This window comes from Geotrypetes seraphini, chromosome 7, assembly GCF_902459505.1.
Source record: "Geotrypetes seraphini chromosome 7, aGeoSer1.1, whole genome shotgun sequence".
Lineage (NCBI taxonomy): Eukaryota > Metazoa > Chordata > Amphibia > Gymnophiona > Dermophiidae > Geotrypetes > Geotrypetes seraphini.
Genome location: NC_047090.1, coordinates 5,445,008 through 5,460,323, shown reverse-complemented (window position 1 = coordinate 5,460,323; position 15,316 = coordinate 5,445,008). Strand labels below are relative to the sequence as shown.

The 15,316-nt window shown below is 45.0% G+C and overlaps 1 protein-coding gene across 2 annotated transcripts in view; it reads left to right on the top strand.

Moving 5' to 3' along the window:
• AGBL3 (ATP/GTP binding protein like 3) overlaps positions 1-15,316 on the top strand; it is a 144,597-nt gene that overhangs the window by 97,960 nt on the left and 31,321 nt on the right. For both annotated transcript variants that reach the window (XM_033952429.1, XM_033952430.1), the window contains 2 exons: positions 4,297-4,383; positions 10,447-10,500. In XM_033952429.1, the coding sequence (XP_033808320.1) occupies positions 4,297-4,383; positions 10,447-10,500 (141 nt within the window). The remainder of the gene's footprint in view (positions 1-4,296; positions 4,384-10,446; positions 10,501-15,316) is intronic.

The following is a 15,316-nucleotide window of genomic DNA, read 5'->3' as shown; positions in this document are numbered from 1 at the left end:
ATAGCCCTAATGAATATGCATGAGAGAGATTTGCATATAATAGAAGTGACAGGCATGCAAACCTGCTCCATGCATATTCATTAGGGCTATCCTGAAAACCCGACTGGCCTGGTGGTCCTCCAGGACAGGGTTGGGAACCACTGGTCTAGAGTGTATCATTTTGTGTCCTGCCTCTTTAATTAGGGTGGATTTGGATTTAGGATTTAATTAGTTTCCAAATCCAGGCTCAAGGTGAGTTAGATACAGGTATAGTAAATACTTACTTACCTGCCCAAGCAGGCTTATGAGCTAAGGCTGAGGGAGGGTTCAATCCAGATCCTTGGGACACACCTAGCCAGTCAGGTTTTCAAGATATCCATGCATATTCACTGTAGATATCCTGAAATCCAGACACCCCCCCCCCCCCCCCGGACCCACCAGTTCCACCCATCCCCACCCCGTTAGGCCCCAGCTCTGACCTCAGCTCTTCCCCCCCCCCCCCCCTGCTGCCTGTCAGGCAGAAAGGCATCCGCACATGGGCGGATGTCCCCTCCTAAAGCAATTTCTTTTCAAAACACGGACTGAAGTGGTCTAAAAAGTGGATGGGAGAAATCAGAGGGATAAATGCCTTTGAAAAAGCTCCGGCGAAACATTTCAGCAAGATAATCCCGATCTGTGGGACCACAAATTTATAGCTAAAGTTAAGTGTATTTACAATCTCTTTGAGAATTAAAGAAAATAGTTCTTTAAATAACTATTTAAATGAACTTAGCACTACAAGCATAGTGAGCCTGGAGTGTTGTTCTGAGGTTCATGAAAAAAAGCCTTGTACGCTTTGGATGCTGTAAATGTTCTTCTGACATCGGTCAGCTTTGCTTGCATGCATTGTACTGTTTCTGTATAGGAGTTCTGGATGTTTTTCGGAGCTTAGTAATACACCAGACCTCTGGGCTAACATGTTAGCTACAGTATCATTCGTGTTCTGCAAATTTAGGGGCTGGGACACGATATACTGCCTTTTCTGTGGTTGCAATCAAAGCCGGAGCGTTAAGTGACTTGCCAAGGAGCAGCTGGGGATTGAACCTGCAACCTCAGGGTGCTGAGGCCGCTCCTCAATCTTACACTACTAGAAAATGTTTATGCCAGACTGTAACTGTTGTACACCACATGGGTGAATCTCTTCATAAAGATGGTAAACAAGGCGCACCTCAGTTTCATCCCATCAGATTCTCTCTCAGATGAGAGGTAGTTTTGTCTTTATTTTCTCAGGTCAGTCATGACTTTTTGTTGCTTTGAGGTTCCAGCTCACGTGAATTTTTATTTGTTTCTGCCGAGGGGCTCATCTGCCACATTTTTAATCCCCCACCACCCTACGAGGTTGCTATCACTGCTGGGCGATGACCCACAGTCCTACCTGGGGCTGTGATCACGTTCCTAGCTCCAAGCAACCGGCAAAGTAAGAGCTGGAGCTTAGCAAAAACCGCTGAGCCATCTGACTGTTCCTTCTGAAGCTAATATTCAGAGGGACAAAATCCACTTCAGTTTAACTAGATCATATTTCTACCTCAGAAGTAGGGGGGGGGACAATATTCAGCCTGGGTCAGTAAGCAGCTTGTTAGCCACTCGCCGTGGCGGTCTGAACTAGCACCGGCAAGTGCAGCATTGAATATCTGGGCACGTGCACTGACCCGGAAGTTAGCTGGGGACCAGCCAATATTCAGACCAGTGCCCAGTTAACTTGGCCATCCTAATTAGCTGGTTAGTAGAGCAAACATTGCTGCTAACCGGCTAAGTTGTGGCTCTGCCCAAGCTCCGCCCCCCCCAGACCCACCCCTAATTAACTGGTTAGGGAATGGCTAGTTAGTGGAGATATTCGGATTCACGAGCTGGTTAATTAGCGCTACTGAGCATCAGTGGTCACTTAAACCCCTTAGGTTACGGGGCCCTGTGTTTTCAGCTGGCTTTATCCATTCAAATTGCACCAGTAAATATGCAGCTCTAATCTTAAACAGATAAGTTATCCATTGGTTATTCTATGTGGTCCTAACCATAGTCTGTTATTGAGGAAGACATGGGGGAAGCCACTGCTTGCCCTGGATCGGAAGCATGGAATATTGCTACTCTTTGGGATTCCGGAGTCTTGCTATCCCTTGGGATTCTGCATGGAACGTTTCTACTCTTTGGGATTCTGGAACCTTGCTATCCCTTGGGATTCTGCATGGAATGTTTCTACTCTTTGGGATTCTGGAACCTTGCTATCCCTTGGGATTCTGCATGGACTGTTGCTACTAGAGAATGACACCGGGACAAATTTTTCCCATCCCCGTAGGAACTCATTTTCCCATCCCATCCCATCGAGTTCTTTTCCTGTCCCTGTCCCATTCCTGGAAGCTCCATCCTCATCTGCACAAACCTCAAACACTTTAAAACCATAAATGTTCGAGGCTTGTGCGGTTAAGGCAGAGCTTACAGGAATGGGGGCAGGGACAGCGGCAATGACAAAACTCGCGAGGACGAGATGGAGAAATTGAGTTCCTGCGGAGATGGGGACAAATTTGCCCCCGTGTCATTCTCCAGTTGCTGCTCTTTGCATTTTGGCCAGGTACTAGGGACCTGGATTGGCCACCGTGGACCCAGTAAGGCTATTCTTATGTTCTTAAGCTGACTGAATATTGCTGTGCAATTAACTTTTGGTCCCATCACAGAACGCCGCCTTCCATCCTCTTCCTAAACAGATAGCCTTTGGCTGGACACCTTACTGTCCGGATGAAAGATATATGGGCAAACCCAAATTATGGGGGGAAAAAACCCCCCAAACAATTATGCAGTTAAATCCAAAGTAAATCACATAAGTTATTTACCTGTCTCTGTTTTTTGCTTTAATAAACTCTCCTAATTGCTTTGGCGATGCGAAATGTGTTTAATAATAAAAACCTACTTCTGCTTGCTAATGATCTCATTAACGCAAATATGATTAGGACACTGAAAGCACCGTGAAACTATTTTCCAGTGCCCTCCAGCCTGAATTTGATGTGCCCTGTCCCCCAATTTACCCAAATGTGTTTACACAGCAATAACAGTGTTCTTTCTCATTCCCACAGACAAGATACCAGGATTTGAGCACTGTTTCCTCTGAGCTGAGTGGGAATCCTCCAACAGCATCACTGCCAGTGGAGGGCGCTATTTCGCAATCATATTTTCAGTAGTGATGGACAGGCAGGCTCTGCAGGACTCCAGGGAACCTGGTTGTCCCTAGAGATTGAAATCACAAGCTTGATACATCATTCCCCACTGTTACGGTTACCAGACGTCCAGGAAAACCCAGACATGTCCTCATATTAGAGGACTGCCCAGGGTCCAGGATGAACTTTCCAAAACCTGGCAGTTTGACCGGGTTTTGGAAAGCCCCGAAGAGCTCTGGCCGCATCTGGAGGGCATCTGAGCACGCGCGAATGATGTGACATACATCCACGTATGCTCCAGGCCCTCCAGGCGCAGCCAGAGCTTGTCGGGGAAGAAGAGAGGAGGTTTGTGGGGGCGGGACTGGAGGCTGAACTGGGAGGGGCTGAGGCAGAATGGGGCGGAGTTGCAAGTAGAACTGGGCGGGGCAGAGGTGAACAGGGCGGGGCTATGTGTCTGCAGCCCGAAAAATGGCAACCCTACCCACTGTCAGCAGTTGGATGTCTCTCATTCAGCTTAGAGGGAACAGTTCGTGTCTGAAGTGTTAAATTTTAATGCAGGTAGCGGGCCCGTCTGGATGGAAGTTGTTCTGTACATCCAAATCGTAAAAACAAGCAACATTGCTACCAGAAAAGAGTTGGACTCTTTCTGCGTAATGATGCTTTTCCCCCATGCTTTTTTAAGCTCATATTCTGCTTCTTGAGTTAATATTTTATTTTCTGAATATCATCTTTTTTTGCAGGTTATCAGATTCCTGCTGCTTGATTGAAGTAATGTAGTAAATAAGCGATTGAGATGTAATTTATAGGTTGAGATGGTATAATCTTATGATTTTTCCTGAGGGATGGGATCTTTATGTTGTGCAAATCCTGAACTATGCAAGTAATACTATGAGCCGCCTTGGATAAAGGCGGATTTAAAATGTTTTAAATAAATATGATCACCTGATAGAACTCTCCCTGTTCCTCCCCCCCCCCCCCCCCCCGAGACTGCCACTGGAATGCGTTTATGTATTCCTCATATATTCTTGGCCTATTTCTGACCAAAAGAAGAAAGTGCTTTTGAAGCTATTGTTAATCCAATTTTAAAAAGGTGTCACTTTCTCTTCCATTTTTATTGTGTTTTATTTCTATTTAGTGCCAGAATTCTGTGGTGCTGCAGAAGAGCAAAACGGCCAAGGAAGCAGTTTCCAAAGAGGGCTTCTTCCAGAAATGTGCAACTAAAGTGGGTTGACCCCCCCCCCCTTCTTTACTATACAATTCTAAAGTAGTTTTGTGTTACGTTGTATCCGTCGGGGGTATTGCACAAACCTTTATCATCCAGCACCGTGTGCGCACAAGATGACACAAAAATTCAATTTAAGGAGGGGCCTTAAACAACCTGAGCCAATCAGAGCCTCAGGCCCCTCCCCAGTGCATCCCAAGATGCACCGGGGAGGGGAAGGGCCATTTTAGACGACAACAAATTTCTTAGGTGGTAGGCATATTTTTAGAAACTTCTCTTTCATTGGAGTTATATTTTTAAACTTTATTTAGGTCAACTTGAAGCACGGTACAGACATAAACAGCATATCTCAGTGCAAGCACGACATGAGATAGAGATCCAAAACATAGCCGAACATTGTCAAAATGATGAGAATAATTTATTTAAGAAGGTATTACTGAAGTTGAAACAGATTAATATATTCATGGTTGCATGAAGAACAGTTTGCTCTGTTAATTCAGATGCTAATTGTGTCTCAGATTAATGCAACTCTATTTACTTAGAAATCTGTTAAACTTCAGAAGAAATTTCAATTAATTGTGCAACACAACTGCAGGAATGATTTTCCGTTTCAAGAAATATTATAGAATCACTCCTTTTTGAAACAGTTTCACTGGCTCCCAGTTCAAACTCATGTTATCTTTAAAGTACTCTGATATTTAAAACTCTACATGATTGATTGATTTTATTTATTTAAAAAAATGTATATGCCGCATAAAACTATCATATTAAAAATACTAAAACATGTTTCGACAGAACAAACAATAAAAACATTAACAGTATCATTATTAAAACCTTCTTTCTCCTAGGACAAGCAGGATGAGTCAGCCACATATGGGTGTTGTCCCAACAGTTCCCAATTTGCGGATAAGCTCTCCAATAGCTCAGAGAGATTTTTTTTTTTTTTTCTCTGAGCATGTGCAATGCTCGGGCCCCACTGGGCATGCCCGAGCCCTACCCATTTCCCCCTGCTTCCCCCTAATCTGCCCGTTCCCATCGGTCGGATTTTCTACAGCTCTCCATTACAACTTTTCTACTCATCACCTTGAAGATGCCTGAATCATCTAAAGAAACGACTGGGATGCAGAAGGATGAATACACTGGATCCTCATGAATTGTGCACCCACTGATTGGATCCGGCGCTTGAGGTTTCCGTGTAGCTTGCATTGTGCGCACATGTCACCACGTGCACGCAAGCTAAGGAAGAGGGCACTGAGAGACCACCACCGCCCGGATGGGACCTCAACTTGGTGCCGCATCAGCTCACCTCGACCCCTTCAAACCTTTGGGGGAGGCAGATCCCATATTTCTGGCCGGGAAAACCCTGACCATCGTGTCGGCCGACACACTCCTCCATGAGAACAGGGTGGTACCCAGAACCCACCCCCGATTCTTGCCGAAGGTGGCTTCAGCATGCCTCCCGGCACTCTACATCTCCCCACAGGTAGGCACACTGCCACCTCAGCAACACCTCCTGGACTGTGTGCGGGCCCTGACTATGCAGCAGATTAGACAAGCCTCAATTGTTCGTCTCCTATGACCAAAACAGACCAGGACTTCCGACCACCAAACGCAGGCGCTCGCGCTGGATATAAAAGTGCATCTCCTTCACCTATAGAAAAGCGCAGCGTCAACCGCAGGTGGGAGCCAACGCCCACCAGCGCAGAGCCATAGCCACCACAACGGCTCATCTGCACCACACACCAATAGGGGACATCTGCGATGCAGCCACTTGGTCCTCCATGTACACCTTCACCAAGCACTACTGCCTCGACATAGCATTCCACGCTCCAAATGCATTTGGCCGAGCAGTCTTGGAAGTGGCTCTTCCCTCCCGGGAGGGACAGCAACCACTAGCACAGCCTTGACGAACACTGATCAAGTAGGGTGTTATAAATATTGATTAAGTAGGTCTTCCAGCACTCCTGTCTAGACTGAATGTGGAATAGGCAAGTATGAATTCTCACATGCAAGTACGAATTGTCACTGTTGACCAGTTGGTTTCTCACTGTTCATTGATTGTCATTGACAAGGTCACTGTTCTGTGAGTATTATTGCTCAGTTAACACAGCACTTTATCTAAAACCTTGTTTCCACAACTTCACCTGCTTTGCCTGATTACCCTGCCCGGCTCGGCCTCCACAGCCAGGCGAGGGATGCACAAAGCGCTAAGGCGCAGGTCCAGTCGGTACATCCCTTGGCTAGGGAGTCACCCATATGTGGCTGACTCATCCTGCTTGTCCTAGGAGAAAGTGTAGTTACTTACCTGTAACGTAGGTTCTCTGTGGACAGCAGGATAGTCAGCCACACAACCCACCCGCCTCACCATACGGCCGACCCGGCCATAGCTAGGAACATCCTGGGGATTAGGGGGAAGCAGGGGGAAATGGGTAGGGCTCGGGCATGCCCAGTGGGGCCCAGGCACTGCACATGCTCAGAGGAAAAAAAAAAAAAAATCTCTCTGAGCTATTGGAGAGCTTATCTGCAAATTGGGAGCTGTTGGAACAACACCCATATGTGGCTGACTATCCTGCTGTCCACGGAGAACCTACGTTACAGGTAAGTAACTACACTTTCAAATTCATCCAACAAACTGGAAAGACAAAACCCCACAAAAGCATTTACAGCAGTGATCTCAAACTCGCGGCCCGGGGGCCACATGTGGCCCGCCAGGTCCTATTTTGAGGCCCTTGGTATGTTTATCATAATCACAAAAGTAAAATAAAAACGTTTCTTGATCATATACCTCTTTAGCTATAAATGACAATATTATGATTAAGACTTGGCCAAAAGGAAAGAGTTTGACCTCATGTAAACTAAACTAAACTAAACTAAGCCTTAAGTTTATATACCGCATCATCTCCACGGAAGCGGAGCTCGACACGGTTTACAAAGCTTAAAAATACAAGAAGAGGGGAGAGAGAGTTTACAAGGGCATATGAGAAGGGGGAAGTAGGAAGGAGATGTTATATATTAGAGAAAAGCCAGGTTTTCAGTTGTTTCCGGAACAGCTGGAGGGAGCCCAGGTTTCGCAGCGGGATAGTGAGCTCGTTCCAAAGGCCCGTGATTTTGGAGAGGAGGGATCTTCCCAGTTTGCCTGCGTGGGGGATGCCACGTAGAGAGGGGAAGGATAGTTTATGTCTGTGGGCGGATCTGGTGGTAGCAGGCGTTTGGGCGAGGAAGGATAGAGGGATTAGTGGCGGAAGGATGCCATGAATTATCTTGAAAGCTAGACAGGAGCATTTGAAGTGAATTCTGGAAAGTACAGGGAGCCAGTGAAGCTTGGTAAGTAAGGGGGAGACATGATCAAATTTGCGTTTAGCAAAAATCAATTTGGCCGCAGTATTCTGGATGAGCTGGAGTCTGTGAAGACTTTTTTTTGTTAGGCACAGGTAAATGGCATTACAGTAATCGAGTTTGGATAAGATGATGGATTGTACCAGGATGGTAAAGTGTTTTTGGTGGAAATAGGATCTAACTTTCCTAAGCATGTGGAGGCTGAAAAAACATGATTTTGCCAAGGAGTTCAGATGATCGTTTAGGGAGAGGGAAGAATCGATAATGATGCCGAGGACCTTGCTTGAGAACTCAAGGCGAAGAGCGGGACCTGTGGGTAGAGTGAAGAGGGTGGGCAGGTGTGCTAACTTTGGGCCGAGCCAGAGTAGTTTTGTCTTTGATTCATTTAATTTCATCTGAACAGAGAGGGACCAGGCATGAAGTCTCATTATGCATGAGGTGATGTTCTCTTGGAGGTTTGTAAGGTTCTGGTCTGTTTCGAGGAGGATAAGGATATCGTCTGCATATGTGTAAATTGTTTCAAGGGGGGATAGTTTGAGAAGCTTCAGGGAGATCATATACATGTTGAAGAGGATAGGGGATAGGGGAGAGCCCTGTGGGACCCCGCAGGATGGTGTCCACGAGGTGGATTTGGAGCCGTTTGCGTTGACAGTGTAGGAGCGTGCGCGAAGGAAGTTTGAGAACCACTTTAGGACAAAGGAGTCTATTCCTATCTCGGAAAGTTGGTAGATTAGTATGTCGTGGTGCACGACGTCGAAAGCTGCGGAGAGATCGAACTTTAATAATGCATTAACTGTTTTTTTCTGAGGCCCTCCAAGTACCGACAGACCCAAAATGTGGCCCTGCAAAGGCTTTGAGTTGGAGACCACTGATTTACAGGACGGTAAAGCTTCAGCAGCAAATGGCGTTAGCGCATGAAGGAATTGACAAATAATTGTGTTGTCAACGTTTCCTTAACGTTCAGTCTCCCATCTCAAAATCGCAGAATGCCAGGCAGCGCATTCCAAAGCTTGGCACCTGCCCCAGGCGGCATTTTTGCCCCCATCTTAACACGAGAGACTAACGCCTTCCCCTCCACATTCAACGTCATGCCATTTTCAGATCTCAAACATGCATCAAACAAGAGGATGATGAAAAGTTCTCAGCCCAGCCACCAACTTCCTAAATTATCTTGCCACTATAGCTAAAAACTATGCTATTTTGTTAAGTGCCAATTTGCAGAAACAAAATTCTATCCTTTCACATTGTTTCAGATCGTTAATTGAACCGTATCCACGTCATTCTCTTCTCGGTTGGGCTGAGAACTTCTCGGTTGGGCTGAGCACCTCTTCGTAGAGTGAAGAGTTTCAGTCTCAGGTAACCAGAGCTGTCATAATGCTTCATTCCACCAATAAGAGCCAGCCTCATTGGTGATGTCACAAGGGCTTGATTGTCCTATACTTGGCTCCCTTTTATTACATACGAAGGGGGTGCTAAAAGGTTCTCAGCCCAGGCACCAACTTCCTAAATTATGAGCATTATTTTGCCACTATAGCTGAAAAAAGTGTCACCTTATTTCGTCAAGTGCCAATTTGCAGAAACCAAATCCTATGTTTTGACATTGTTTGTTGATGGAACCATATCCACGGCATTCTCTTCTCGGTTGGGCTGAGAACTTTTCAGCACCCCTCAAAACTATTTTCTACCAGTTGTCTGCTCAAATTTCTTTCCTTTCAGATGAATTGGACAGTTCATTCTCATTCCAAGTGGAGTATACAGTATTTGGAACAATCTGCCATTAAATAAGTCTTTTTACTTCCTTGTTTGGAAACGTTTGAAGACTTTTTTTTTTACTTTTTCAAATATTTGACCAAAGCAGGCCGTTGAATTCTCTACGTATTTGTCGCACGACATCTCAACTTTTGATTGTAAAGCATTGTTTTGTAAATCTGTTAATTCCCCGTGTCTTCCTCTTACTTCGTATTGTGAATAACACTATCACCTTACAAACAAAACGCTGTCACACAAGTCAATCCTCACTACCTTATATAGGTATTTAAAGAGAAGAACAGGGGTCTCAAGTGCTCACAATCAAAGGCCCGAGATATACTTCAAAGCCAGTGAATGATATATTGAGCTATCATCAATCCCGTTTATTTTCTCTATACCTTGTAGTGGTTAACTTTCTTTTTCTTAGTTAATATTCCTTGTGTTTAAATAATCTTTCAATAATTTAATTTAATACTCCTTTGCCATTAAATGCATTTCAAAACTACTTAGCTTATTTATTCTTTTCCTTCCTCTTATGATTTTCTATTGACTCACTTGACTCTCTACGGAAGAACTCCGTTTCGCTCCCGTGTGTGTTACTCGGGGCTTCATCAGGAAAGCGCCAAAGGTCTCTCGTAAAATCTCCAGCGCAATATTATTGCTCTTTCCTTATTGTAAAGTGGAAACTATTTCGTTCTAATGTTTCCTCTTCATCTGGCTTTGAAGTATATCTCGGGCCTTTGATTGTGAGCACTTGAGACCCCTGTTCTTCTCTTTAAATACCTATATAAGGTAGTGAGGATTGACTTGTGTGACAGCGTTTTGTTTGTAAGGTGATAGAATTCCCCGTGTCTGACAGATTGCTCTGTAATCCACTTGGGATCTGTGTTCAAACTACAGTGGGCTGGAAATACTTTAGATTACACTCTGCTCTTTTTATAAGACACGATCTCGCATGTCGTCTTAATTCTTTTCTAGGCCTCCATTGTCTGCCTCTTCTTGAAAACCAACACGGAAGTCGTCAGTTCCAAGGTACCTAGCATACGAAGCATGTCTTCAACTTTATTGGGTTTTTATATATTGCCTATCAAGATTATCTAATCAGGTACTCCAAGCATTTTCCCTGTCTGTCCCGGTGAACTCACAATCTATCTAACGTACCTGGGGCTATGGAGGACTGAGTGACTTGCCCAGGGTCAAAAGGAGCAGCGCGGGATTTGAACCCACAGCCCCAGACTGTAGCTCCATCCACTGCGCCACACACTCCTAATGTTCGTGGGACTAGAAAAGGTATTTCAGGAAGTCAGGTTCAGCGACCTTTCAAATTATTATACCATGGCTCACTTTCCCCACATTAGGGATTTGGGTGGGAAGGAGGGAAATCTTTGAAAGAAAATTGAAGTAAACTCGAACTAGACCAGTAACTCTCCACCTTAAAAAACGGCATGCCTGGTATTGGGCTTTGTTTTGTCATGGTAACCCTTTCCTTCCCAACTCCATCACTCTCCTCATTCAGCATCATCACTTCCCATCTTTCCCCCCCTAAGAACATAAGCAGTGCCTCTGATGGGTCAGACCAGAGGTCCATCGCGCCCAGCAGTCCGCTCACGCGGCGGCCCATCAGGTCCAGGACCTGTATAGTAATCCTCTATCTATACCCTTCAATCCCCTTTTCCTTCAGAAAATCATCTAATCCCTTCTTGAACCCCAATACCGTACTCTGTCCTATCACACCCTCTGGAAGCACATTCCATGTGTCCACCACCCTTTGGGTGAAGAAGAACTTCCTAGCATTAGTTCTGAATCTGTCCCCTCAATTTTTCCGAATGCCCTCTCGTTCTTGTAGTTCTTGAATCTATCCCTCTCCACTTTCTCCATGCCCTTCATGATCTTGTAAGTCTCTATCATGTCCCCTCTAAGTCTCCGCTTCTCCAGGGAAAGAGCCCCAGTTTCTCTAATCTTTCAGCATATGAAAGGTTTTCCATACCTCTTATCAATCAATGCTGTGGAAGAGGAAACAGGTGAGCAGCGCTTCTAACCTGGTTCCTCCAGCTCTGCCATCTCCCTTCTGAAGTGAAGCCCCTTAGCCACACAAGTCATCAATAAGCTGGCTGGGTAAGAGAGCTCCTTTCATCTCTCTACAGTTGAGCAGATGTGTCAAGGCGCATTGATTGAGAACCTCTGCCCAATGCAACGATTGACAGTAGAGAATGACACGGGGACAAATTTTTCCACGTCCCCGTGGGAACTCTTTTTCTCGTCCCGTCTCCGTTCCTGCATACTCCGTCCTCATCTGCATAAGCCTCAAACACTTTAAAATCATAAGTGTTCAAGGCTTGTGCGGTTAAGGCAGAGCTTATGGGAATGGGACAGAGAAATGAGCTCCTGTGGGGACAGGGAAAAATTTGTCCTCGTGTCATTCTCTATACTGCACCACTCTAGAAATCAAAATGTAGTGAAAGTGAGCCAAGTCTAGGACAGTCAGGCCATTGTGACATCACTGATGAAGTTGGCTCTTATTGGTGGAATGAGGCATTATGATGTCACAATACCAGCTCTGCTTGTCAGAGGCTGAAACTTTTCACACTATTTACTCAATTTATTATATTGTTCTCCCAAGTAGAGAATGGCATGGAGACAAATTTTTCCCTGTCCCCGTGGGAATTCATTTTCCCATCCCATCCCGGCAAATTCTTTTCCTGTCACATTCCTGCAAGCTTTCTCCTCATCTGCACAAGCCTCAAACACTTTAAAATCATAAGTGTTCAAGGCTTGTGCGGTTAAGGCAGAGCTTCCGGGAATGGGACAGGGAGAATGACAGGAACAGGGACAGGACAGGGAAACGGAGTTCCTGCGAGAATGAGGACAAATTTGTCCCCGTGTCACTCTCTAATTGACAGTACCCGAAGTGAGGCCTCATGTCCACCTCTCATAAACATAACCTAGTCAATATTCAGCTCTGGAAATCAGTGGAGTTTTTGAAGCACCACCTGTGCCATTTTTTTAAAAAATTGCATATAACGGGTGCCACTATCTGCTTAGCCAACAGCACTGACGTGTTCACCACCGACTGCCGACCGTGATCTGAATTACGGCACTATTCAGCTGGTCCCCCCCCCCCCCGATTCAGATTTGGGAACGCACCCAATTGGCACGTGTAGTTGGAGTGAAGAGTCAATGAGCACCAATCAATTATTGCTGTTAAATTGGCAACAATTGGGATTTGCTGTGGTTAGAGCTACAGCCTCAGCATCCTGAGGTTGTGGGTTCAAATCCCACGCTGCTCCTTGTGACTTAATCCCCCGTTGCCCCGGGTACATTAGGCAGAATGTAAGCCCACTAAGCAGAATTTAAAACCATTTAGGCTATAAGTGGTACATAAATACTAAAAATGAAATGAAATGAGGAGGAGCTTAGTCATGGGAGGGGCTTAGTCAGATCAGGGGCGTTCTCTAAGGATGGGCACAATATTACAGAGGTCGAGGGATTGGTGCCTAATTTACATATCAAGATTACACCAGCTTTCAGTTGGTGTAAATCCTCGCACCCAAAGTTGGCCGTGGATCTTGCCGCGACCCGCTAAACTACAAATGGCAGCCAACTCACGGCGCCATTTAGGGAATAGTGTTCAGCACTCATCTTACTGAATCAAGTCCATAACAGGTTCTTAAGGGGCTGAATATCACCGATATGGTTCGTTTTTAGCCCTGCACTGACTCATCCATCCCTCCACCCAGGGCCGGCGTTAGTGGGGCAAACAGGGCGGCCCCAGGGGGCCTCTGTAGACCAGGATGTCCCTCCCTTCTCACCTGGTTCCAAAGCCACCCTCCCCTCTAAAAATGCAGGGAGGTCGCCAGTAGGGCAGCAATTCTGTCCGTGGCCACCTTGGTGCAGTTCCTGCGCCGCAATAATAATTTAATAATAATAATCTATTTCTTATATACCGCTATACCGTGAAGTTCGAAGCGGTTTACAATAAAGATACATTTGACAGTACATGGGATAGAAACGGTTTACAATAAAGATACGTTTAGTCAGTATATGGGTTCTTTAAATTATTTATTCATTACTTGTTGGAATATTTCATTTCTATCTCTACCTCTGTCTTTTTATTTTATTTCTCATACTGTTTCTTCAGGTACTTTAGTTAGATTGAGAGCCTTTGGGACAGTTAGGGAATTTCCAAGTACCTATCTTATTTATTTAGTTTTTATTTATTGTATCTTTAATGCATCATTTTTGTAAACCGCTTAGAAACCTCACGGTTATTAGCGGTATAGAAGAATTAAATTAAATTAAATTAAAATTAAATTACGATAAAGATACATTTGACAGTACATGGGATAGAAATGGTTTACAATAAAGATACGTTTAGTCAGTACATGGGATACAAGTGGGTTACAATACAAGTGGTTTACTATCAAGGTGCATTTTGTCAGTGTAAGGGATACAGGTAGGTTACGATAAAGATACGTTTTGTCAGTACATGAGATTCAAGGTGGAAAGTACAATTAGTTTCGGGCCTTGGAATAAGGGGCGAGTTGGAAGGGTCATGGCGAGGAAGAGTTGGGTATGGGAATTTAGAATTTGTTAAACAGTCGAGTTTTCAGGGATTTTCTAAAGTCTGCGTATGGAGTGGCCTCAAGTATGGGCTTTCCAAGCCATGTGTTCAGCTTAGCTGCCTGGAATGATAACATCCTATCTAGAAACTTTTTGTGTTGGTAAGATTTCAAGGAGGGGTAATTAAATAGGTTTGTTCTGCGAGTGCTCTTGTTGGACTCGTTGGGGGAGAACTGGGAGATTAGGGAAGCGGGAAGACTCCCAAAGACAGCTTTGTAGCAAAAACAAGCCAACTTGAAGAGGACTCTGGATTCTGCGGGTAGCCAGTGGAGTTTCTGATAATAAGGGGAAATGTGTTCCCATTTTTTTAAACCGTGGATTAGTCGGATCGCGGTGTTCTGAATTAATCTCAGCTTGTTGAGGTTCTTTTTATAAGCTCCTAGGTATATGATGTTACAGTAATCTAGGGTGCTTAATCTGCCCCCCCCCCTCTTCAATGCAACTTCCAATTTCTGCTGCTGCCAGCTGTTGGCAGTCAATCAATCCTTTTGATCAGTGTCCCAATCAATTTTGTATGTGAGTAATTTTCAAAGAAAATGTATAAGCACGTATCATTTTGAAAACCGATGTAAATGCCAGCTAGTTTATTCAAGCTTTTAAAAAAATTACTTGGCAATACTTTGCTCGACAATCTGAGAGAATCTGGACCCATGGCCATGCCCCTAGGACCGCTCAGTTCCACCTCTGCCACACCCTGTTCTGCCCCCAGCCCCACCCCCAGACAGCATCCGTTTATGCGTGGACACGACGCAGTGACATCACAAATGGAAGAGTAGATCAGACCACCACGTAGCATCCGTGCAGGCGCGGATGCCCCTTCCCGACGCGAATTTGGTGGGAGGCTTTTCAAAACCGGGACAAAGTGCTATTGCTAAACAACATGGCATGAGTGAAGCCCACTGTTCAGAGATATTTTTTCAGTAATTTACAAAATATGTAGTAGGTATTTGTCGTTCTAATTACCATTGGAAGATCATTCCAGATTGTCTTTTCTATTTGACAGATTTTAATGATGGGTATAGTTAGGGTTACCGGACATTTGGGAAAACACGAACATATCATCTTTTTAGAGGACTCTCCGGCTACCCGAACGGACTTTCCAAAACACTGCGGTCGTCCAGATTTTGGAAAGCTCTGGCCCTGTCTGGAGCTCTCTGAGCATGCGTAGATGATGTCACAGGCTCGGAGGTCCCCAGACATGGCCCAGAGGTCAAAAATAGAAAAAACA